Source organism: Dryobates pubescens, chromosome Z (assembly GCF_014839835.1).
Source record: "Dryobates pubescens isolate bDryPub1 chromosome Z, bDryPub1.pri, whole genome shotgun sequence".
NCBI lineage: Eukaryota > Metazoa > Chordata > Aves > Piciformes > Picidae > Dryobates > Dryobates pubescens.
In genome coordinates, this window is record NC_071657.1 from 90586668 (window position 1) to 90609969 (window position 23302).

The 23302-nt window shown below is 37.6% G+C and overlaps 2 protein-coding genes across 2 annotated transcripts in view; both read right to left on the reverse strand.

The window, feature by feature from the left end:
* The window catches only part of CPLANE1 (ciliogenesis and planar polarity effector complex subunit 1), a 63726-nt gene extending 52660 nt beyond the window's left edge, over positions 1-11066 (reverse strand). Inside the window, 11 exon segments of the mRNA XM_054178081.1 lie at positions 1323-2083; positions 2698-2850; positions 4011-4260; positions 6052-6234; positions 6422-6525; positions 7258-7414; positions 8672-8778; positions 9126-9349; positions 9876-9995; positions 10189-10324; positions 10964-11066. Coding sequence (XP_054034056.1) covers positions 1323-2083; positions 2698-2850; positions 4011-4260; positions 6052-6234; positions 6422-6525; positions 7258-7414; positions 8672-8778; positions 9126-9349; positions 9876-9995; positions 10189-10324; positions 10964-11044 — 2276 coding nt within the window. The 5' untranslated portion in view covers positions 11045-11066.
* A 3429-nt stretch (positions 11067-14495) lies between these two features.
* NUP155 (nucleoporin 155) overlaps positions 14496-23302 on the reverse strand; it is a 33762-nt gene continuing 24955 nt past the window's right edge. Inside the window, exons 25-36 of the mRNA XM_054178582.1 lie at positions 23114-23252; positions 22357-22492; positions 21836-21989; positions 21508-21612; positions 21229-21383; positions 20086-20215; positions 19745-19858; positions 19160-19280; positions 18147-18257; positions 16853-16989; positions 16015-16115; positions 14496-14894 (exon numbers count right to left, since the gene is read on the reverse strand). Coding sequence (XP_054034557.1) covers positions 14756-14894; positions 16015-16115; positions 16853-16989; positions 18147-18257; positions 19160-19280; positions 19745-19858; positions 20086-20215; positions 21229-21383; positions 21508-21612; positions 21836-21989; positions 22357-22492; positions 23114-23252 — 1542 coding nt within the window. The 3' untranslated portion in view covers positions 14496-14755. The remainder of the gene's footprint in view (positions 14895-16014; positions 16116-16852; positions 16990-18146; positions 18258-19159; positions 19281-19744; positions 19859-20085; positions 20216-21228; positions 21384-21507; positions 21613-21835; positions 21990-22356; positions 22493-23113; positions 23253-23302) is intronic.

Sequence of the window (23302 nt, forward strand, 5' to 3'; positions counted from 1 at the left end):
ATTTCACAGAGTAACAGAGTGGTTTGGGTTGGAAGAGACCTTTAAAGGTCATCTAGTTTCAATTCCCCTGACAAAGGCAGGGGCACCTTCCACTAAAGTAGACTGCTCAAAGCCACATTCAGCCTAGCACTGAACACCTCCAGGGAGGGGGTATGCATGACTTTTTGGACAACCCATTCCAGTGTCTCACAACCTGCAGTTTCAGGAATTTCTTCCCCATATCTAACCTAAATACATCCTCTTTCAGTTTAAAACCATTAGCCCTTGTACTATCACTGTACTCCCTGTTACAGTTGCTCCCTGTTTTTCCTGTAGGTCCCCTTTAGGTACTGGAAGGCCGCTGTAAGGTCTCCCTGGTGCAGCCTCCTCTCCAGGCTGTCCCCAACTCTCTTAGCCTATCTTCACTGGAGAGGTGCTCAAGCTACCTGATCATCTTTCTCACCCTCATCTGCCCAAGCAGATCAGTGTCCTTCACTGAACAGAGCTCCAGGTGCGGTCTCACCATAGTGGAACTGAGGGGAAGAGTCATATCCCTCAATCTGCAGGCTACTCTTCTATTGATGCTACTCTGTGTCTATTGATGCTAGTCAGTGTGCTACTGGACATTCTGGGCTGCATGCACACAGTCCTGGCTCACATTTATTGCTGGCTGGGGTTTGTCACACATCAGCAACTCAAAATCCTTCTCTACAGGGCTGCTCTCAATTCCTTTACCCCCAGCCAGTATTGCGATCCCCCAGGAGATACCCTGACCCAAGTCAGGACCTGGCACTCAGCCTTGCTAAACTTCATACCACTGACCTACAGTGGCCCACAAACTCAACCTGTCAAGATCCTCTATAAATTCCCCCTACCTCTCAAGTAGGCAAACACTCCTGCCCAACTTGCTGTCATCTGCAAACATACTGATTCTGCACTCGATGCCCTCATCCAGATCACTGACACAGGTAAGAAAGAGAACTGGCCGCCATACCGAGCCTTGCAGAATCCCACTTGTGACTGGCTGCCAACTGGATTTAATTCCATTCACCACCACTCTTTGGGCCCAGCCATCCAGTTGGGTTTTAACTCAAAAGTGTCCACCCATCCAAGCCATGAGCAGCCAGTTTCTCCAGGTGAATGCTGTGGGGGACACTGTCAAAAGCTTTATTCAAGTTCAGGTAAACAACATCCACAGCTTTTCCCACACCTGCTAAGTGGGTCTCCTTGCCATCGAAGGGAGATCAGGTTAGTCAGGCAGAACCTGCCTTTTATAAACCCGTGCAGACTGAGCTCTGTTTCCCTGTATATGTTTTTTTTCTCCATGCAAAGATTATTCATACCTTTTTTCTGTTTTTGCATCATGGTTTACTGCTTGAGGGGGCTCTCTGAGCAAAGATTTCAGTGAGCTAAACTGCTGAGTAGTACTCTCATCAAGAGCTTGAAAAACAGGCACAGTGAGCGAGTCAAGTTCTACAAGATTATCACCATTGGGAGTTGCAAAAAAATGCTCATACTGTAGTACACACATGCTACTTAGAGTGTGAGAAACCATTTTCAAAAGCCGGAAGCACGCCAAAAGATTTTTTGAAAACAGCTGATCTTGTTGCTGTATAAGCATCAGTTTTAAAGTTTGTAATGTCAGCTTTGCCACATGCCTTGTCAGACTGGCTCTTGAATGCCAGCAGGAGACAGTTAGACACTGCTGAAAATATTTTAGCACACAATGCATCCAGTGACTGTTCTTCACAGGTTCATTTGAAGATGCATCCTGGTTTAGCAAAGGAGGTTTTGCAAATTGAAGAATGTTGAAAAAATGGATAATGCAGTTCACTGTGCAATCCAGAAATGTATCTTCCACTTCCTTATTTTTTGAAATCCCTATGTGCCATGCAACAAGGAGGTTTTTCTGAATGGAATACAGTTCCACTGATAATTTATCTCTCTCTTCAGTACTGTCTTTTGCATGGATAGTATCAAACATTGACGCAAATTCTAAGTGGCCTTTATCAGCTTTACCAACAAATGAACAGATTCTTTGGCTATAAAAGCTGGAAGGGCTAGTGCAAAACTCCTTTTCATCATCTGATTCTTCTTCATAAACCTAAATCAGACAGAAAAAAACCCAAATCAACAGTTTAATTCAAGTCTATTGAGAGAGAGCATTCTGAAAGGAATCACCATTTAGCAAGTCTCATAATAAAATTTTTATGCTGCACTTCCTTGCTTAATTGCTACTATGTTTAATTCACAGCAGTTTCACCTAGATTTCAAATTAAATACGGCTATTTGGAACATCTGTGCAGACAGAAAACATAAAAACGACACTGTAAGCACAGCAGTAGTTTTCACACCAGGGAAGTGAAACCCTGTCCTTTATTAAGCCTAGAGTATGAGGAAAATTTTTTGCCAGATGCTGGCGAGTTATAAAAGCCATTCAACAAAAGCTCAAAAACTTCAAAGAATAAATCAAAAACCAAAAGAATGAAATACAGTAACTTTGATCACAGAGCCGTTCTTCCAAAGACATCTACAAATTTTGACTCTATGGAAGAATCCGCTGAAACAAGTGACAATTTAACCAATATTGAATTATTTTGAATACACTTACTAAGAGCAAATATACCTGTATTATTTGAAAAGCATATTCTTTACTATTAGAATATATTAACATTAAATCATTTGCATAATGATAAATGGAAAAATGCTATTAAGTACCAGGTAATCCATGGTTTCCTCACTGATTTCTGCTGAGTCCTTTTCCAGGAATTTCGGAATGGTGGGCAAGATGGAACTTTGGTTTTGAGCATGCTTTAAAAGACTAGCTTTTAAAGACAACAGTGATTGTAAACACAGAGATCTCCCTTTAGACTGAAGAAACAAAAACAATAACAAAAACATATTATCTATCTCTAGTAAGATCAAGCCAGACACTTTCTAAATGAAACAAGGAAATTAGTCCTTTCTGTAAAAAGCTTCAGTTTTAACGTCCCAGTCAGGAAGGGAGAAGAGGCCAGCAGCCATATGTGGTACAGAAAAAAAATCACTTTGTTATGCTTCAGTTACGCACAATGTTCTCAGTACCAGATAATTTTTTTTTTGTTTCATGCTGATGGAATCTTTCTTGACACTTGAAATGATGCTAAAAATTCACATTCTTACTAGTAACATACTTCTATAAATCCTCAAATTCTCTTACAGCTTATACATGAATACCACCATAATTCCATTCTCCAAATCAAAGAATCATACCATCATAGAACAGCAGGGATTGGAAGGGACTTCTGGAGATCATTGAGTCTAACCCTGCTGCTAACAACACAGATGCGCCTAGACCAGGTTGCACAGGATGTGTAGAGATGGGTTTTGAAAGTCTCCAGAGGAAGAGACTCCACAACCTCTCTGGGCAGCTAGTTCCAATGCTCTGTCACCCAGAAGTGTCTCCTTAAGTTCAAGTGAAATCTCCAGACATGCCAAATAGAAGTTAAATTGGAAGAAAAGTTGTGTTCCACCAGCAAACACAAAGTCTTGCCTCCAAAGTTAGCTCAATTTAGACACGTCAGAAAAATAAATAAAAACACTTGAAGTATGTTTTAACTGACAACCTCAGCTGAAGACTTGATGGACATGCACACAGCGCTATTGGGACTGCTGATGACTGCTCCTAAATAGCAGCAGCCTACAATAGACAGGTTTTATGGAATCCTTTTGCATCATTCTGAAAGGATGAGTTGGTCAGAGTAGCATAGTACCTGTCAATGTCCTGAACCAACAGAGAAATCCAAATTTCTTTTACAGTTCCAGAAAATATGTAATGACAGCTAAGACTGTCCCTGTTACTAGATTTCACTTTGATGCCTGTGTGGTTATTGTTTCCTGGATCAACACTGTTCTCAAAAGAAATTTATAATTCAATGAAATGTATACAAATATCACAGTAAATTAAAATTAGGCATCTGGCTTAAAAGCTACACATTTTCATACCCATGAAGTTTTTTACTTGAAGCCTACAAAATAATTAATAATATTACCTTGGAGTTCAGCAAATTCTGGTAAGTATTTTCAAGTCTCTGGGCTGAATCAAGTAGAAGGGATCTTACAAATCCTGATGGTGAAAGGTTGTTAGGAAATCTAAGCACTGTTATCATGTATCCATCAGAGACAATGAGGTAGGGCAATCTTGAATGTGAAGCAACAGAAAATCTCTGTCTCATAATGTCACTCTCAGAAGCTGAAGAACCAAGAGACTGACTGGAGTCTTGACAAGAAGAGTGCTGCTGTCTACAACAAGGATACATGGAAAAATGGGTAGCAACTCTCATATGTACATAGAATACATACATAGAATAAACCAGGTTGGAAGAGGCCTTCAAGATCATTGCGTCCAACCCATCAACCAATCCAACACCAGCCAAACAACTAACCCACGGCACCAAGCACCCCATCAAGTCTTCTCCTGAAAACCTCCAGTGATGGCGACTCCACCACCTCCCCAGGCAGCCCATTCCAATGGGCACTCACTCTTTCTGTATAGAACTTTTTCCTAACATCCAGCCTGAACCTCCCCTGGCGCAGCCTGAGACTGTGTCCTCTGTAATAATAGTAAACAGAATGGAGAAGAAATAACTTATGAACATTTAATACCACTTACACTACTGTCCCAATAGGTACCTCCAGTTTCTGTATTTTTGCAGGATGAGGACTCTGGATAACACTATACTTGTATGATGATGGTATCTTGCTGCAGTTTAAACTTAGAAAGTTACAAGTAAAAATAGCTTTCAGTATTCTCTTATTATTTCATTACTAAGATGTATATTTTTACAATTCTGCTTTAAATTTCTGTATCATACTTCCTTAGCCAGCTCTACTGTGTATAGCAAGTACCTGAAGCTTAATTTCTCAGTAGCTTCTAATACAGTCATGTATGAAAACCAAAAAATCCCTCAGGATCTGAATCTTTGTGTTTAAGAATCAGTTTAGACATTCAACAGAATTATTTTATATCAATACAAAAGTCTTCTCTTACAAAAGAGGTCTTACAAAGTCTTTTCTTAGAAAGAAATCACTGCTTCATGGGCTCCAGAAAGCTGAGCATGTAGTCTAACATTAGCCCCATAATAATTTGAAATAATGCATAAAATTACTGTTGAATTTTTTTACAATTTCTTAGCCCAAAAGCTAAATTATTTTTAAACAAACTAGTTACATGCATTATATAATTTTTCAACCAGTGTAAGAAGGTATTAGAACGCTTTGAGTGTTTTAATGAGATGTTACATTTACACATTTTCCAACAACATTGAAGTTTAGATTCTGTTTTGTTTCTTCTCATTATTCAGGCTCCTGTTACTTTTCCTAACTCTGAATTTATGCTAAAAAGAATAACTAGATGCAAAAAGCAAAATGCAAGAATATTCCCACGCACTTCACAGCATAATTTCAAAATTTAGATGTGGATTACCCAAACACTTACAGAGCTAACTAGTTTTTGTCCATGTAAATATGCCATTTACAAGATCTGATAAATGTGATATAAAGTTCTATAAATAGTGAGTGAAGAAATACCACTGGATTAAAATAAAACTACACCCTTAGAAGTTCTGTAAGTTATATGTCTTCTAACAACATAAACCCATTCTATTTTTAATTACTGCAAAATTCAAACACTTAAAGAAATTGTATCACATTTAGGAGAAAATTCTTCACAGAAAGAGTAACTGGCCATTGGAATGGGCTGCTCATGGAGGTGATGGAGTCACTGTCCCTGGAGGCATTCAAACAAGGATTGGACACGGCACCTGAAGCCATGGTTTAGTTAGTCATGAGGTGTTAGGTAACAGGTTGGACTTGATGATCTTTGAGGTCTTTTCAAACCTGGTTGATTCTATGTACACTTACACTGTCACAATGTCAATTTTCATTATAAGAAACAGAACTATGAATCAGAAACAGATATTGAGAGGACACGTGAAAAGCAAGAGAGTGAATTTGAAAGACTATGTAGAATTGTCAGAAATATTAGAAAATAACGTATGACAAAAAACATACACACAGTTTCAAGTCTTTTACCTGCATGTTATTAGTGGATGAAATGGAATAAACTCTGCTGGTCCGAATTCTACAGAGCAGCCAGAAGTTACCAGTGTCAGCAATTCACCCATACATGTCAATAAAATCAAAGATCCACGTTTTAACATGCAAGCCAAGAAAAGGCTATCGAGAGTCCAACTCATATCACCAACCCAGTAAGATCTAAATTGGGCAGGGAGGGGGGAAAAAAAAACCAACACCAAAAAAAAATCTGTGTTACATTTCTGTATCAAAAGGTTGCAATAGTTTAAAAAAAACCACAACAAACCCCCAAACACACACCATTCCCCACTCCCAACACAAACCCAAAACATCCACAACAGCAACAAAACCAACATCAATTACTGACCTGATAAGCTTGGATGGAACCATACTACGCTTGCTACTACAACCTTTAAGGTTACCGGAAACAGTTACGAAACTCAACGTGTTTAAAAACAAAACCTGAGTTGCCTAGAAAGAAGAAGTAAATGGGAAGAATACATATCAAAATACTACTGTTTAAAAAAAAATTATGCAAGTCAAGCATTACATTTGATGTGCTAGAAACATTAATGTGCAAGCAACACTGCATTTCAATGTTTACTATTTACAAGTATTGATTTCTATACCTGTTTCTACAGTTTAAATATAATTCAAGATTGTTGTATACTCAGTATATAATCCAGTGGGTTTTTTTAACATAACTTTTTTCTAAAACCCTCAAAAAAATACATTATCACTCTTCTTCAGTCTTACTGGCAAGTAACAACTGGAACTTAAAAGGACTACACCATAGTAAGATGGCCTGCATTTCCTGTCCATCATTAACACTGAAAAGTTAGAAGGATTAATATTAAGAAGTGGGACCATAACCTCAAATACATGTTTGGTTGAGACTTCGTTGAGCATCATTCAGAATCTTTGCAGATACAATGCAGTAACTGAAATTAATTTTATTGCTCTATCTCTTGGAGATTAAAAAATTACAAAAGAATTTAGATATTTTTCTCTCAACAACAGCATTCAAGAAACTACCAGTTGTGGCAGTATCTTTTAGCTGTGGATATCAGTCTGATTACACATATCAAATACAGCAATTGGAATACTGAAAAATCACTCCTAAAAATGTGTTACTAAATCTTTGTTACCACTTCATTCAAACCGAATTCTTAGCTTTAATGATGCATTGTCTATTATTCATACCTCTGGATCAGTTTGATTAACAGCTACTGCAAGTAGAAGCCCATTTCTTGCAAATGCACACAGCAAAGCTCCTCTTGACTTCACAGGTACACACTGAGGGACCAAATTAACAAGGGAACAAGTCTGCTGTACCCAGTGGATCTGGTATGGCAAAGAACTGAATACCAAAATAAAAGACAAACCCAAGAATGGTTCATATATAATAAAATCCATGCAAGACAAAAACACATAAAGAATTACTGATAATTTAAAAAATATATTTTTCTTTGAAAACCTTAAAAATAATACTATATTTACACAAATTCAAAAATTATGCCTGAGGAGTAACAAGTATTTTTATACATGCCAAGTAATTAAAGCACTTGCATTCCAGCCTGGAACAGCTTCCTCAAACAGTGTAACATCATCAAAATCATACAACACAGAACACTCAGAGCTCAAAAATTAAAATCAACAGCATGCTGCTCTGAAAAATCATGTTCTGAATGCCCCATCACTTGAACTCTTCAATGTCAGGTTGGATTCAGCTTCCAACAACCTGACCTAGTGGAAGTTGTTCCTGCTCATGGAAGGACGGTTGGAGGAGACAATCTTTAAAGGCCCTCCCAACCTAAACCATTATAAAATCCTAAAAAGGCCTGAAACATGACAGAAAACAAAGCAAATACTCCTTTCAGAAGCACAATACCTAATAATACACAAAAAATAAAGCACTAATATGCTTCAATAAAGCAATGAAATTGAGTCGTAAGTGGCATGAAACAATTACTAATAATATGGCTGAGGAATGCAGTTACAACTTGAGGCTGCAACTACTACAGTACATATATGCACTTCTATACTGTGACTGTTACGCTTAATTTTATTTTTTGTATTACCAGAAAGGCATTACCACAGAAACACACACACTCTTACACCATCTGACCATAAGAGATGAAAGGAGGAACAGGAAAAAAAAAATCAACATACAAATACACTTAAAAAAGAGGTATTCAGGGCATTCATGGCCTCAGGGTACATGTAAGTGATGTAAAAAAACAAGAGAAGTGAATGCTAGCAGCATGATGCAGAAAACACCCTGACAGTGACCCACACATGTGCAGGTGTGTGGGTCATACAGCCACCCACATACAGTGATATATATGCTCAGCTTTATTTAGATGTAAGATAATAGTGAAGTATGGAATACATAAATAAATGGCGTTATAGTAACCACATGTAAATACTTGGAAACGACCACACATAACCATATATGGACAATACAATGTGGTATGCTATGAACATAGGTAAGAAAACATAAGCTCATAACCATTTGCTAATTTGACATCAATGTAAATGCAGCTCTGAATCTCAGCTCTACATAATAAAACTACCCCTTTTAAGATAGTGCATCTTCAAATACCATTGAACTTACCTAACATATTTAGAGCTGTTTTCATGCCATCGAAGAATCAAAAATGTGAGCACCAAAAATTCCCCAGAGTAAAACACAAAACAGCACAAACAGCAATCACTCAGTATCTGTGGAAAAAAGAATACAATGAAAACCAGAACAAATGCTAAAACCCAGTAATACACAATTTTCTCTTAATTATTTATACATTTAGATGAAAAGCTATTACCACTCAGATTAAATAACATAAAGCTGACATTCTGAAATACGAAGGCTGCAAGAATATTACTGGGCCAGATAAAAAACTGATCGGATCCAGTATGGCTGCTCTTGTCATTAAACATAACATAAACTGAGTAATTAAGCCTACAAGCAACACCACCATAGATTGACATTGCTCTGAAAATTCTCTGTAGCTTCTGTGGCTCTAATTTACTTAAGAGATTAAATGATTGCCTTAGGCCTTATTTATTACCTCATTTTGTATGAAATCAGCATGCAGTCCAATTTCTTTTTCTTCACTAGAAGGCAATATGACTGACTCATCAGGCAAAATTTGCGTCCAACGGCCAGAAGAATTTTTATAAGATGTATTTTCGCATTCTGTGCTCTCCCACAAAAAGACACATGCAGTAGGAGTAGTTAATAGTGCCCTTCTGCCATCTCCAGACACATACAAGTACAATCTCATTAAACACTCTGGGAAGAAAAAAACAAAACAAAACAAAACAAAACAAACAAAAACACACAACAATGTGACCTCATCTTGAGTTCAGTTTTTGGGCTCCCCAGTTTAAGAGGGACAGGGATCTGCAGATTAGGGGACTGAAGCACATGCCTTACAAGGAGAGGCTGAGGACGTGGGGCTTTTTAGTGGGGAGAAGAGAAGACTGAGAGGGGATTTAATAAATGTTTATAAACATCTGAGGGGTGGGTGTCAGGAGGGAGGGGACAGGCTCTTCTCACTTGCTCCCTGTGACAGGACAAGGAGCAATGGATGTAAGCTGCAGCACAGGAGGTTTCACCTCAACACAAGGGGGAACTTCTTTACTCTAAGGGTCACAGACCACTGGAACAGGCTCCCCAGAGATGTTGTGGAGTCTCCTTCTCTGGAGGCTTTCAAGGCCTTGAGAATACAGCTTTTATGTGTATATACTAGTATAACACCTAAAGTCAAAACCACTGTCTATTACATTTCTTAAAAGATTAACTGAAAAAACCTTACCTTGTGCTGCGGCAACTACTTTCCTAGACTCTTCAATTGCTGGCACAATTTTCAAGGAGTCCTGATCTTTATTCCAAAGAAATAGATCTCCTGTTTTAAGTATTCCTGCCAACCAAGCACCTGTGTTTATCAGCAAAGAAATGTTTTGAAGGCTATTATTTTGAAGTGCTTCTAATTATTTCCCTTCCATCTTATCCATAGTTTTAAAGCTGACAGGGAACTAATAGATCTTTTAGATATTCTACTTTTCTAAATTGTTACAAGTACAAATAAAACAACTTTAGCACATAATGTATGAGATAATGTACTTAACCGTTTCTTGATGTTGTTAAAACAACTACATTTTTCAACAATGATTGCAGCCGAGGGATTTTCTTCCTTGTCTTTCCTGATGTGAGGTTAATTTCATTTATATGTTTATCATCTAGAAGAAAAACAGCCTCTTTTTTCTGTTGAAAGAAGAAACAAGCATTTGATTTTTTAAAACATTACTTTCTGTGTAAGCCTGCAAAATAATGCAGAGAAAAACTGTTAGGGGGGAAAGCAATTAAGAAAAAAATGTTGCAGTTTCAATTACTGTACAGTACAATATCGTATCTTGCTTCAACATATGCTGACTATGAAGCAAATTTTAAATCATCATTAAAATAAATCCTTTGAAGTACTCCAGCCAACCTACATACTAACAAACAGCAAAAAATCACACACACGTTATCTTGTATTGTAGTGTTTCATTTAGTGAAATTTTTGCCAGCAATTTCAACACAAGGAACAGTCCCTAAATGACTACCCACTTAAAACTCAAATCTTGTATTAGCAGGAATTTAACAAATTAGTCTCATTTTATCAAAACATCTTAAGAAAGTGTGTTTATCAACAGATGCAGGATGGAGGGAGATAAAACCCCCAACTGCTTACAACTTTCCAGTTAGTAAGAGAGAAGAGTAATTTATTTCAATAACCCTGCAGCAGCATACATTTAAACCATTCCCTGGTACTTCTAATCCCCTCCTCTCTACAAAGTATTACATAATTATAAAACCTACTCTTTGTAGAATTTTGTTTAAATAAAGGTTCATTACACTTACCTGTCCAATCCATGAGATGCGAGGCCACGGTTTCCTTTGCTTGATAGATGTAGAGATGAGAACATCTAGCTTAAACTCCATTCTTACTAAGTATTTAGGTAACCATTATAAAGTAAAGCAAAAATCATAGCTTTTTCACATACCTATAAAGAATTTGAAGGAAGGAAAAATAATGACAATAAGCTTTTATTATTTGGGGCATCGACGAAGAATATGGCAATTTAGACACAAACTCTTAACTACAGCAGCTTCAAGCCAAGCAATACTGAGATTACCTGTTCTAAGAAACTAAAAGAACTATTTTCATTCCCATCGCTCAGAGACTATTTGTCGTTTGGCTGTGCAAACTACATGCTTGTTTCAGAAGTGGAGATGAGGCTCTGGCCAGTCTGATATAGTGTGAGGTGTCCCTGCCCACGAACTAAATGATCCTTGAGGTCCCTTCCAACCCTGACTGATTCTACGAGTCTATGAAAAAGGAGCGGCAAGACTAAGTATCCTACTAAAAGCTCTAATAATAACGTGTGTGTGTGTATAGAAAAATATACTGCAGCTTCCTAAACTTAAGAGATCAGAAATTCCAAGGAAACACCAGCTCGGATTCTTGGGCGGAGGGCCGGCTGTGCGAGCCCGGGATGAGAACATGGGCAGGAGGAGCATTCCCGCCTCGGAGACACAACAGACCGCGGGGTGACAAGCTTCAATTTTCCCCACCAGCGAAGGGGACCAGTGCCGTGAGGCTACTGCCATGCATTTCGGGAGTTTACTAGGGGTCAGCAGAGCCACCGATGAGCCGCTTACCCCTGCGCAAGGAATGAGGGCACAGACTTCCTTCTCTTCTTCAGGCGTTACCCACATGAATTTCACCGACGCTTGTGTCTGAATCAGGGCACAGATGGACCCTCAGGCTAACTCCAGCCCTCAGGACATAGACAAAGGGAGACGGCGCCCGCCCAAACCAATGCTCACCACAATCGACAGAGCCGGGGCGCACAAGGGCTGCCGCACGTTCCAGACACCTCAGCCCCGCCGCTCCAGGATCGCGCCGCGCTCAGCCGGAAGCCACCCCCTCCCAGGCCGCACGCACCCGTCGCCAACGGCTGCAAACCTCCGCCCGGAGGCGGGGCACAGGCAACGCAACGCGCCGGCGCGGGGGGAGCCCTCCCGCAAGGGCGGGCCCCACCTGACGCCCGCCTATCGCTGGGGGTCTGACCGTTACGGATGGCCGTCCGTCTGGGTAGGGGTGCGGTGCGTTTCGAAGAGACTTCATGTGCGGCAGGGAAAGCGGGGGCGGCAGTACAGTGGCCACAGCACAGAGGCAATAGGGCTGCTGAGGTTCGGGCCTGGGAGCATGTTCCTCGTCATCAGTAGTTGGAGAACAGGGTGGATAAGTGTTAACAGGAGAGACAGCTATGAGATAACGAGCTCTATCACATACTGGACTTCAGGTGAAAAACAACTGAGCAGTTACTTTGTGTCATCAGCCTGAAGAAAAAACTTTGATTCCCTTGAAGCGGTTATCCATTCATCCTGGCTCTTGTTCCTTAAACTGCTTCAGACCAAGTCATTTTCTGCATTCCTTGGATCAGTTTGAGAATGAGTAACTGGGGCAGGGAAAACCAAAAGCAGGCCTAATGTAGTTAGTGTTCCGTGTTCACATTAGTCACTTAAATTCCGGTCCTGCCAGCATTTGTTTTAGCTACTGCATTGGTCTCAAGTTACAGCATTGCTCCAAATTTGAACTGGGAAACAGAACCTACCACTTGTCCGAGAGCACAGCAAATGTTAAAAACCAAATGTCTACACTGATATTACCTGTGATCAGCTGAAAATATAAAAAACAACTGCTGATACAACTGCTGATACACTTTGAAAACTTCTATGAAAAACTTGTAATACTGCCAGTAACGGGAAAAAAAGAGAACAGCTGAAACTCAAGGGACTTGTGCCTCTTCCTAACTCTCATGACATTTCCCCAGCTCTGAAAGTAGGAACCTACTTGTCTTAATTATGCAATATTGCTGAACACATACTTGCACAAAAGTATGTTGGAAACTTAGAAATAATACATCAGGCAAGATCTTGGACATCACTTGTATGACTAGAACTGCAATAACAAGACTGGGGTCATGACAACTAACCTTAGCATAAAACAACTATCAGTAGGAAACACCTTGTAGCATCCAAAGATAGCATACTTCAAATGAAAAGGTACAAATCTTTCCCAGGATATACAGAAATTCCTCCATTTAAATACTTTGTGAGGAAATTTCAACACTGGTGTGGTGGTTTTAGGCTATGCCTTTAAAATTTAGTTACAAATTTTGAGCAGAAAAGTAGAGAAATATAAATAAATCACTATTGGGTGTAAAAAGGAAAACCAAAGATTATTCTAAACAAATTCATTGGATAAATATCTGGAATAAGAGCTGTACCATAACAATTCTTCCCTTTTCTCCTTTCTTGCTTCACTCAGGAGAGATAACCTGCTTATTGGTTGGCCTTGGCTAAGTCTAACCCTTAGCCTCTCTCTCCTCTCTTGGGACAGCGGTTGGGGGGGGTGGTAGAACAGCTTCCCTGGTCTCTTGACCGGGGGCGGTTTGTGTTGTTTTCTAATTGTAAATATCTGTATACTATTGTAAACACTGTGTCTTTTGTACATATACACTGCATTCCATTGTAGAGTGTAGATTTTGCTTGTAAATACAGCTTCATTTGCTTCTAACAGAGTTGGTCTGTCAAAGTTGATGTTGTGGGGAAACTTCAACCCACCACAACTGGCTAAAGCTGTATTAAGATTCCAGGTCTATTTTGACCTAACAAGAGGTTAAAAAGAGTGTACTTTAATTTACATATGACATCATTGGGTGAAAACCATCAGATTGTGCCTGGCAGTTTACAGGGCAAGAAGTCACAGAGACACTCAGGCTGGAAAAGATCCTCAAAATCACCAAGTCCAACTGATAACCCTACTCCACAAGGTTCACCCCTAAACCATATCCCTAAGCACCACATCACAATGACCCTTAAACACATCCAGGGTTGGCGACTCAACTCCCTCCCAGGGCAGCTCATTCTGATGCCTGACCACTCTTTCTGTGAAAAAATGTAATGGCTGTACTTTAGACAAACCTTTGGAGCATAGGAATCAGATCTGGTACGGAAGGCTGTAAAGCAGGTAACTTGCATGTAAAGAGGCATCTTGATCTACACCTCTTGGTTTTGTTTTTATTTTTAAACCCCAGTGATGTGCATTCACTACTCATTGTTCTGGAAATACCTGTATTTATTCTGTAAGCATAGAACTTATTTGCTCCTTTCCTCCATTTAAAAAAAAAAAAAATCTTTAAAATTCTTTGATTATTTGGTTATATGAAGATAGTTATTTGAGAAAGTCTGAAGACCAGCAAGAAATAGTAATTTTTATATATGTTATGAATGGGTTATGTTGTTGAATATGTACACAATGCACAGCACCAGTGAAAAAAAACAGACCTTCCTGTAGAGTGAGATTTTCAAAGCTTAGGAAGCATGTGCACAAGATGCACACAATTTTATTTCAAGAGTAGAAAAGAAAGTTTCTATTGTTACAAAATCTGGTAGTATTTAGGGCAACTCCGTTAGTCACATTTACATTCTACAATTTGTAGATACTTTCAAAACAGTATGAACCCAGGCCCCACAATTGATATCTGCAGCAAAATATGAAACTTAGAATTTCTTTGAGGAGTTCTTCCAAAGATTCAATGCAGACGTATGAACTTTTATGTCATCTGTTATTATACATGTCAATCAGTGAAGCCATTCTAATTTAGCCTGTAGTGATTTAAAGTTGCCAGTATTAGTCTGAACCGCTAGCGTTGGGCTCATAGACTGAAGTTCAACCAAGTAGCAACTTATGGCATCCAAACAAACATTGGTAAATCGTCGCCTGTGAAAAACAGAACACACAGCGATTAATGAACTTTGTTTTTGTATATTAGAATTCACCTGAAGTAGAAACTGAGCATTCTTTGAGTTCTAATAGAATAAATTATGAGCAAGGCATCTGTCAACTACTTTTAAATATTCAATTATTAGAAGAATTTATTTTTGAAGTCTAATGCTTGTCACTAAGGCACAGAGGAAAAATAACTTCACCCTTACTATTTATCTGATATTAAATATAAACAAACCATCATGCTGTTAACAGCAACATGAAATATTTACATATTACTTTACATATTAATACACTCAATGTTTAAGTCACTTAAATGGCAATTTAAGTGCCTAGAGTTAGGATTAAATCACAGCAATATAGTTACTAAAATCTAAGTAGATACTAAAATTAAACAGCATTCACTGAAGTTCTAAGGCATTGAAGTATTTAAGTCAGCCAACCACAAAAGACAAAAAAGTGAAAACAGATATAAATAACTCCTATTTACATATGGTTAAAGAGTTATGACTCTTCCTAGTTCTGTTTGGGGTTGTACAGTCCATACAGAGAAATTAAACACATATATTCCATAATATGCAGACAACTTGTTAAAATACATAGCTATTATTTTATCTAGAAACTTCTTCTATTATAAACCTAAATTCTGTTGCAGACTAAGATGGATTTTAGTCGTGGAGAGCATTTCATCAACAACCTCTTAAAAGCACTTTGGGAAGACCTATCCCCACATTTAGTCTTCTCTTTTTCCAGAACACAAGAATTAAGCACTGCTCACCATTTCATTCACACACCAGATTCTTAATTTCCCCCCATTTTTCAGACACTACTTCAAATTAGTCTTTACTACTCCTGTAAACTATATTGCTGAAGTGTAAAAGATAATTCTTAGTTTGGCATGAATCTTCAGTCAAGTGGAGAAAACTATTGAAGTAGTTTATAGGGAGCTTCTATCAACTGGTATTGAATAAGGAGGCTCAGTAATCACTGTTAAAGAAATACTAAGTTCACAAAAATACTAAATTCACAGCAAATAAAAGAAAAAAAGCTTTGAGAATTGCTTTAGTGCTGTCCTTTAAGGATGTATTTACTAGGACATAGTCACCTTTCTTACCTCTGAAGTACTCTGCTTGGATCACGTAGATATCCTGATAATAATACATGAATACACTCTAAAAGGTGCAAAGGCTTTTTCATTCTAGTCCAGTATGGGTCCTAAAGAAAATAAATAAATTTCAAAATATTAAAGAGAGAAGAAGAAAGCGTGTGTACACAGTTTCCAGCTGTGCTAGTTATTTATTCATAGTAACAGAGTTCTCATTTCAATGTTATCTTTAGCTATATCAAATCTGTATTTCAGTACTACTTTGACTTTTGAGTCTAGAACATACATGAATTTAACTTAGTTTTCCATTGTGTATCAGTCTGTAAATTAACAGATTTCATTAAGTTCTGAATTCCTTATGCTATAAGGAATTCGGGTAAAGAGAAAAAAGTTGATTATCTGCTTTGAGTCTATTTATGCCTCTTATACAATCTGAAAGACAAAAATATAACTACTTACTCTTCATGGCTATTACATCAATAGGTCAGTCAACATGCAGTAATATATAGCGAGTTTTAATCATTAATAAGAAAAAAATAAAATTATTATAGTCAAGATATACTATTCCTTCTGCAACATAACCACTGTAATATTGTTTAATCCTAAATCAACTTTAGGTTAAGTAGAAGTATTAACAGTTTTCTTCATACTTTAGGATCAAAGTCAAAATCAACAATGAACCCTCCCACCCCCCAAGCATTAAGTAAACAAAAGAACAACAACAAAAACCCCAAAGCTATGAAACTGGTATTTTGATCTATCACATCTTACATTATTAAGTTTTCTGCTAAAGAGACCTCGATGGTGGTTGAAAACAAAATTTTAATTTTGTGGCTATTTTCCTTACCCGTGCTTTAAACAACTGGTCATACACTTCTAGCAGTCTTGGCAACGGTACTCCAATTTCTTGCATGGTGTGTGTTACAAAACCTACATCCCAGTTCAAAGTGCAGACATGTTGCTCTAGAAACTGCACTAAGAAATCTGTAGGACAACAATAATGTGATGTTTAGATTAAAAAGACATTTGAAAGTAATTTACTCCAAGTTTAACCTTCTGTCTTCCACACAGTTCAGACCTTTCTCCTGTGGAAAACAAGTAACAGTTTTCCCCCTGTCTGCACTGAAGGAAGGATATGAAAACATAATTACTTCCAAAGACTGTATTAAGCTTTCAGCAATGCATAACATTACTAAGTATTTCATTGCAGTTCTACCATGGAACTATACTGTTAAGAGAAGTTCATTAACTTGATTCAGCACAGAACACCACCATTGCTACAACAGCCAACAAAATGACTACATCTTTTATCATGTTTGTCAGTAACAATTAACAATATATTGAGCACTACATGTTCTTCTGTAAAATTATTCTCCAAGTTTTCAAAACCCTCAAGGGTTTCAAAACCAGAAACAAGCTCTGAAAGGATCCAGAAAAATCCTGAATTCTGTTTTTACAATCTGTCTCTGCAGATACTTCAAAAAAATGGATCAATTAGGTTACCTAAAATCTTGTTATATATGTAAATACACACTTTTACTTTGTAATTGGATATGGACAAAGTTCACTACTTTCTCAAATGGGATTTGCGCAGCCATTCATTAATAACTTGCTGCCTTCTAAGCTTCATTTACTTCCCGCTCAAGAGTGAAAAACTAAACTCTACTTAAATCTATAGGTAAGTTCTGTGAGAAAACTGCACCTCTAACAGTTGTTATGGTTTAATAATCACACAATTATACTGTGTTTACAAAAGCAGAATTCTCATTGACTGCTATTTACACTTCCCCCCCCCCACCCTCCATCTCCTCAATCCTTTGTCACAGTAATAATAAACAAATATCTCAAAGCTTTTGTTCCTGATTTCCTGGACAAAACTGAGAAGTATAACCCAGCTATCTTCAAGATCAACTTCATCACTATTAATAGTTGAAATTATTTGTGAAGTTTTTCACTGTAGCTGAAGTACTAAATTACTACACTTACTATGTATCACAAAATTACCAATATTATTTCTTTTTAGATTTAAAAAAAAAAAAACCAAACCCCAAACATTATCTATGTTTAAGAGGCTAAAAAGAAGGCTGAGACCAACTCATGTGACCTCTATGTTTATTTACTATGCAGGCTAAACAACTTGCCTAAAGGAAAGTAACGAGGTGTGCCAGCATAAATCTTTCCAAGCAGTATCATCTTCAGACTAAGTGCTTGCATTCTGTCAGCAGGGCTGAGAGACACACTATCAGTCAACTCTGAAAGTGAAAAGAAATTGTTTAGAGAAAACGTCCAAAAAGCATTCCACATTTGTACAAAACTACACTGAAGTTCTCAAATTTACAAACACATCAAAATCTTATGCTACTGTCAGTGCAAAACCAGCAAATGGAAGTGAAAATATGGCAACTTTCTCTATTGTATGTATGCATGTATATTCATAGGCCTTTGTTTCCTGACTTAAAAACACCTCAACCATGAACACACACACACACACACACACACACACACACACACACACTACTACCACACATAGCTTTCCTCTCCAATGTTGCTTGCACAATAGCGACCTCGAGCACAAAATCAAAAAAAAACCCCACACATGGTAAGCTGTGAGGCAGATTATCACATATGACTCCCTAGGCTTGCAGAGCTGTGCTTAATACTCTGCCTTGCTGTAAATGGACAAACTTCTTACACTTTCACTCCTGTCAGCATTGTAAGACCACCACTGAACTTCTTGAAAATTCTTTAATCTGTCACAATAAATTAAATATTTTAATTAATTTTCTGAAAATTTTGAGGCAAAATTTAATAGGTATTCTGAAGTCCATATGTAATGGTTCCCAAGAACAAGAAGAGATCAGTTTCTTAAATTTATTATGTAGAAAGTGATTACTTAAGGCATACATTCAGTATATGCCAATATATATGTAAAATGACTACTTTTTTTGTCCTTTAGGGACACAAGCCAAAGGTAATAACACAAAGGAATTACTAATTCAGGACACTTACCAAATATCTATTTTTCTAGACTATTCTGTAATATCTTACTTAAACAGCTCATCAGTAGCAGCACATAGTCTGAAAAGCTTTAACTGTACCACTTTCCTGTAGCTCTAGCTTGTGTTATTTGTAGACCATTAAGACCAACACCTACCTTTCTCAATGATTTCCTGCCAGAGGGTTTGCACCAAGATAGGATCAGAATGACCAGCACAATGTATAATTGCAAGCTTACACTCTGAGAGCTTAAAAGGGTCAGCAAATTCTCCGTACAGCTGAAAGAAAAGTTACCACGCATTACATTTCAAGTAGGATGAAAAGGATTTTTTAAAAATGAGATATTCTTTATTTTATATAGTAGACAGAGTAGTATAACTTTAGGAACTGTTGTCAAACACTAAAATGATTTTGGTTTACTGCATTTTTTCACTTCTTAAATATAATCCCCAATTTTTTATAAAATGCCAATAATTTCCTAATGATTTTCCCAAAACTTAAGAAATCTGACAGACTTAATAGAAAGGTAAACTCACTGAAGAAACCAAAGTACTAAAGAATGAAGGAATATCAAATACTGTCTAGATTAACAGACATTCCAAAACCAGGAATGCCAAATTGTCTATTAAGTACTCCTAGTCAGCATAGAATACATAGAATACATAGAGTCATTCCTTGCAAAATATTTTTTTCCCCTCCAAAAGTGATGCATTGACATTTAACAAAGACAAAGTTTAATCACCTTGGTTATATCCATCAGTTCAGCATCAAGCTGGGAGATTGCATCTTGCACTGAAGAATGATGGGAATACTGCTGTTGTAATGTTTCTTGTATTTGAAGCTGAATCCTTGCAACCTTGTTTAAAAAGAAAAATATTTTAAGACTAGATTTATCAAACCTTCAGAATTAGCATTAACTTATTAAAATGTAGAAATGTTACTGTCTTACATCTCAGAGCTGCATAAAAAAGTACAGGAAAAAAGTACAGAATACTGTTTTGAAATAATTTGTTATAAAAATACCATATGCCAGTGAGACAAAGTGAAATTTACAGTCTAGCTTAGACTAAGTTTTTTTCTTACTTCCATTTTCTCTTCTAGTTCATGTAGGAATTCACCGTCTGCAGCAATAGAGAATATGGCAGTGGAACTTTTGGCACTCAAAATGGCACGTGCTATGTATTCGAGACGCTGCTGAAGTGAAATTTCTGTGCTGCAAAACATATTCAAAATAAAATGAGCTCTTAATAGTTTAGTTAGAATAGAATAGAATAGAATAGAATAGAATAGAATAGAATAGAATAGAATAGAATAGAATAGAATAGAATAGAATAGAATAGAATAGAATAAACCAGGTTGGAAGAGACCTTCAAGATCATCGTGTCCAGCCCATCAACCAATCCAAACCACCTAAACAACTAAACCATGGCACCAAGCACCCCATCAAGTCTCCTCCTGAACACCTCCAATGATGGTGATTCCACCACCTCCCCAGGCAGCCCATTCCAATGGGCAGTCACTCTCTCTGTATAGAACTTCTTCCTAACCTACAGCCCAAACCTCCCCTGGTGCAGCCTGAGACTGTGTCCTCTTGTTCTGGTGCTGGCTGCCTGGGAGAAGAGACCAACATCCGTCTGTCTACAACGTCCCTTCAGGTAGTTGTAGAGAGCAGTAAGGTCACCCGTGACTCTCCTCCTCTCCAGACTAAGCAGCCCCAGCTCCCTCAGCCTCTCCTCATAGGGCTTGTGCTCCAAACCCCTCACCAACTTCGTTGCCCTTCTCTGGACTCGTTCCAGCAAGTCAACATCCTAGACTCTGGGAACTAGTACATGACTTACGATTTTACTAAATAATGCAGGACATTATCCAGCCATGTTCCCTCATCTTTGTTGCAGGCTCAGCTCTGATGTATTTCTCAGTTCACTGCTCCACAGTTACAACTACCACAATATAAAAAACTGTTTAAGATATATGGTACTTGCAACAGGAAACACAGTGCAAGCTATATATAATACATAAAATAAAGAAATTATTTCAAACCATGGCCTAGATGAAAAGCTAATGTATTGCATTAATTTTTTAAGCAAACACTCTTGGGAATTAGTCTCTTTTTTTTCGTCCTTGGCTTTTTCTCGAAATACCAACACATTAGGATTTGATTTTAGGTTTTTTGGGCTTTTTTGCTAATTACCTGAATATATACAATAGATCATACACAATCCATACCTATGCAGATCAGCCAACTTAGCCAAGATTCTGGCTGCATTACTGAAATTTCTGTTCTTTTCGAAGTATCTCCACAATAAATCCATGTAACGGACTTTGTTTTGGTCAATCTTGGTCATCCGCACAAGGTAGGGCTCCAAAAAGGGGGAAGTAACCTGCAAAAGTTACAATGTTTATGTTCTTGCTCTCTCCTCCTTTTAAAAGCATCAGCATTACTACAATTAACACTTCCAGTTCAGTGGAACCTTCCATTGTTTCATTGTACAGAGATAAACTCACCTGTAACAGTTTGTCTGCCAAGTCAGCTTGTATCAACCAGTTGTAAAGTGCAATACTGAAGAGTTCATCTGTTGAACGCTGAGCCAGCTTTAGCATTTGTTCAAACTAAGGGAAAAAAAAAAAAAAAGGCCAAAACTGCACTTAGGTTCATGGGTTTTGCATGTCACAATTTCTATGAACAATCTGTACACAGAAAAGCCAATTCATGACAAATCTTGACTTCCACCAACTTTGAAATCTGTAATTTAAAATAATAAAATAAAATCGACACCCCACTAAATCACACTGTTTTCTGGAATGCAGTCATGTGGGGTGGTACGTTTCTTACATGATGTCCAGCTTCTTCATTGCTTAGCATGTTTGGGTCAGATGACAGCACTGGAGGACCTGGCATTTTGGGTACACTGGGAGACTGAGGAGCAGCTTTACTTTGATTCACTAGCTCTTGAAGGGTGTCAGTGATACACTTGTAGCTGTTCAATCTGTAAATAGAGCAGAATGCATGCCTAAATTTTCATTGCCAACTACCTAAGAAATACTCTTCTCAAATGTGATGTGTATGCCTTTGTAGATAAAATTACTACAATTTTAAAAAATCTCACAGACTGTCAGCTAGTTGACACAATCTAGCTGGCTCGGTCATCTTTATAACAAAAAGTTCACAATGGGGTTTGCACCCATCAGTTTACCCTCTGTTCCAGATTATGTGGGTGCCATAATGAAAATCAAGAGTGTGCTGAGCAAAAATTTCTGCATTTTGTCCCTTATTATAAAATGCTTACTTGTTATTACCCTGTCACTTAAATAAAGGACTCCATATAATGTTAAGAATATATTATGAAAACTTGCCTCTCTTGAAAAGCTTGGAGTCCAACAATATCCTCTTCTGGTTCTCCATTTTTATAGAAATGGAGGCCAAGACCTTGAGGGTCTTTCTTCTCAGCAGCTGTAAGAGAGAGTTCAACTACTCCCTCATAGAAACGGACTAGGGGAGGGAAAAAAAAAATCAATCAGATACCAATATTTGTTTGTATTAAATCTGACAAAATGATAAGCAACATCAAACACTTTTGATTCTAGCATGCAAGACAAACTCTTTTCATTCTGGTCTCTGTCATATAGAAGATTCATGCCTGTACATAACCTGTGAGACAATAAGCAAGTTTGAAGACACATACTTGTGCAGAAGGTGAAACAGTTTTGTCTACATTTAAATTATACACCAGCTTCTAGTGTAAAAAACATAATACAGAACCATCTTTCAAAACAGCATTTTTGGTATGAATCCCTACTTACAAAAGTACAGTCATATATCCCCTGCTTATATATGCCTCAACAACTTTCCATTAAAAAAACATTTTTACTACACATGAAACAAACAGACATTATTAATGTGAAACAAGTGGGTAGGAATATTTTTATACAGTTGTTTTTCAATTGGTTTGTAAAATCTAGAAAGGCTTTAAACAAGAACAGGTTCAAGTGTATTCAGAGCTATTAAGAACCATGGTAAAATACTGAGTTGAAAGTTAGTAAACAAATAAAAGGGCACAAAAGGATACCACAGAAACTATTTACCAGAATATGATCAGTGATTGTCTCTTACCTTGCCTATACTGCGCACAAACATTAGCAAGGTCTACTTGATTGCTGATCTTCTGGTACTCTTGCAGTGATTCTCTTAGCATCTTCTCTTTTTCCAGTTTGCTCTGAGCCTGTCGAGATCGCTGAAGCAGTTCATTTGCCTAATGACAAATGACAGAAAAGTGGAATTTATTTACATGAACAGATTGCA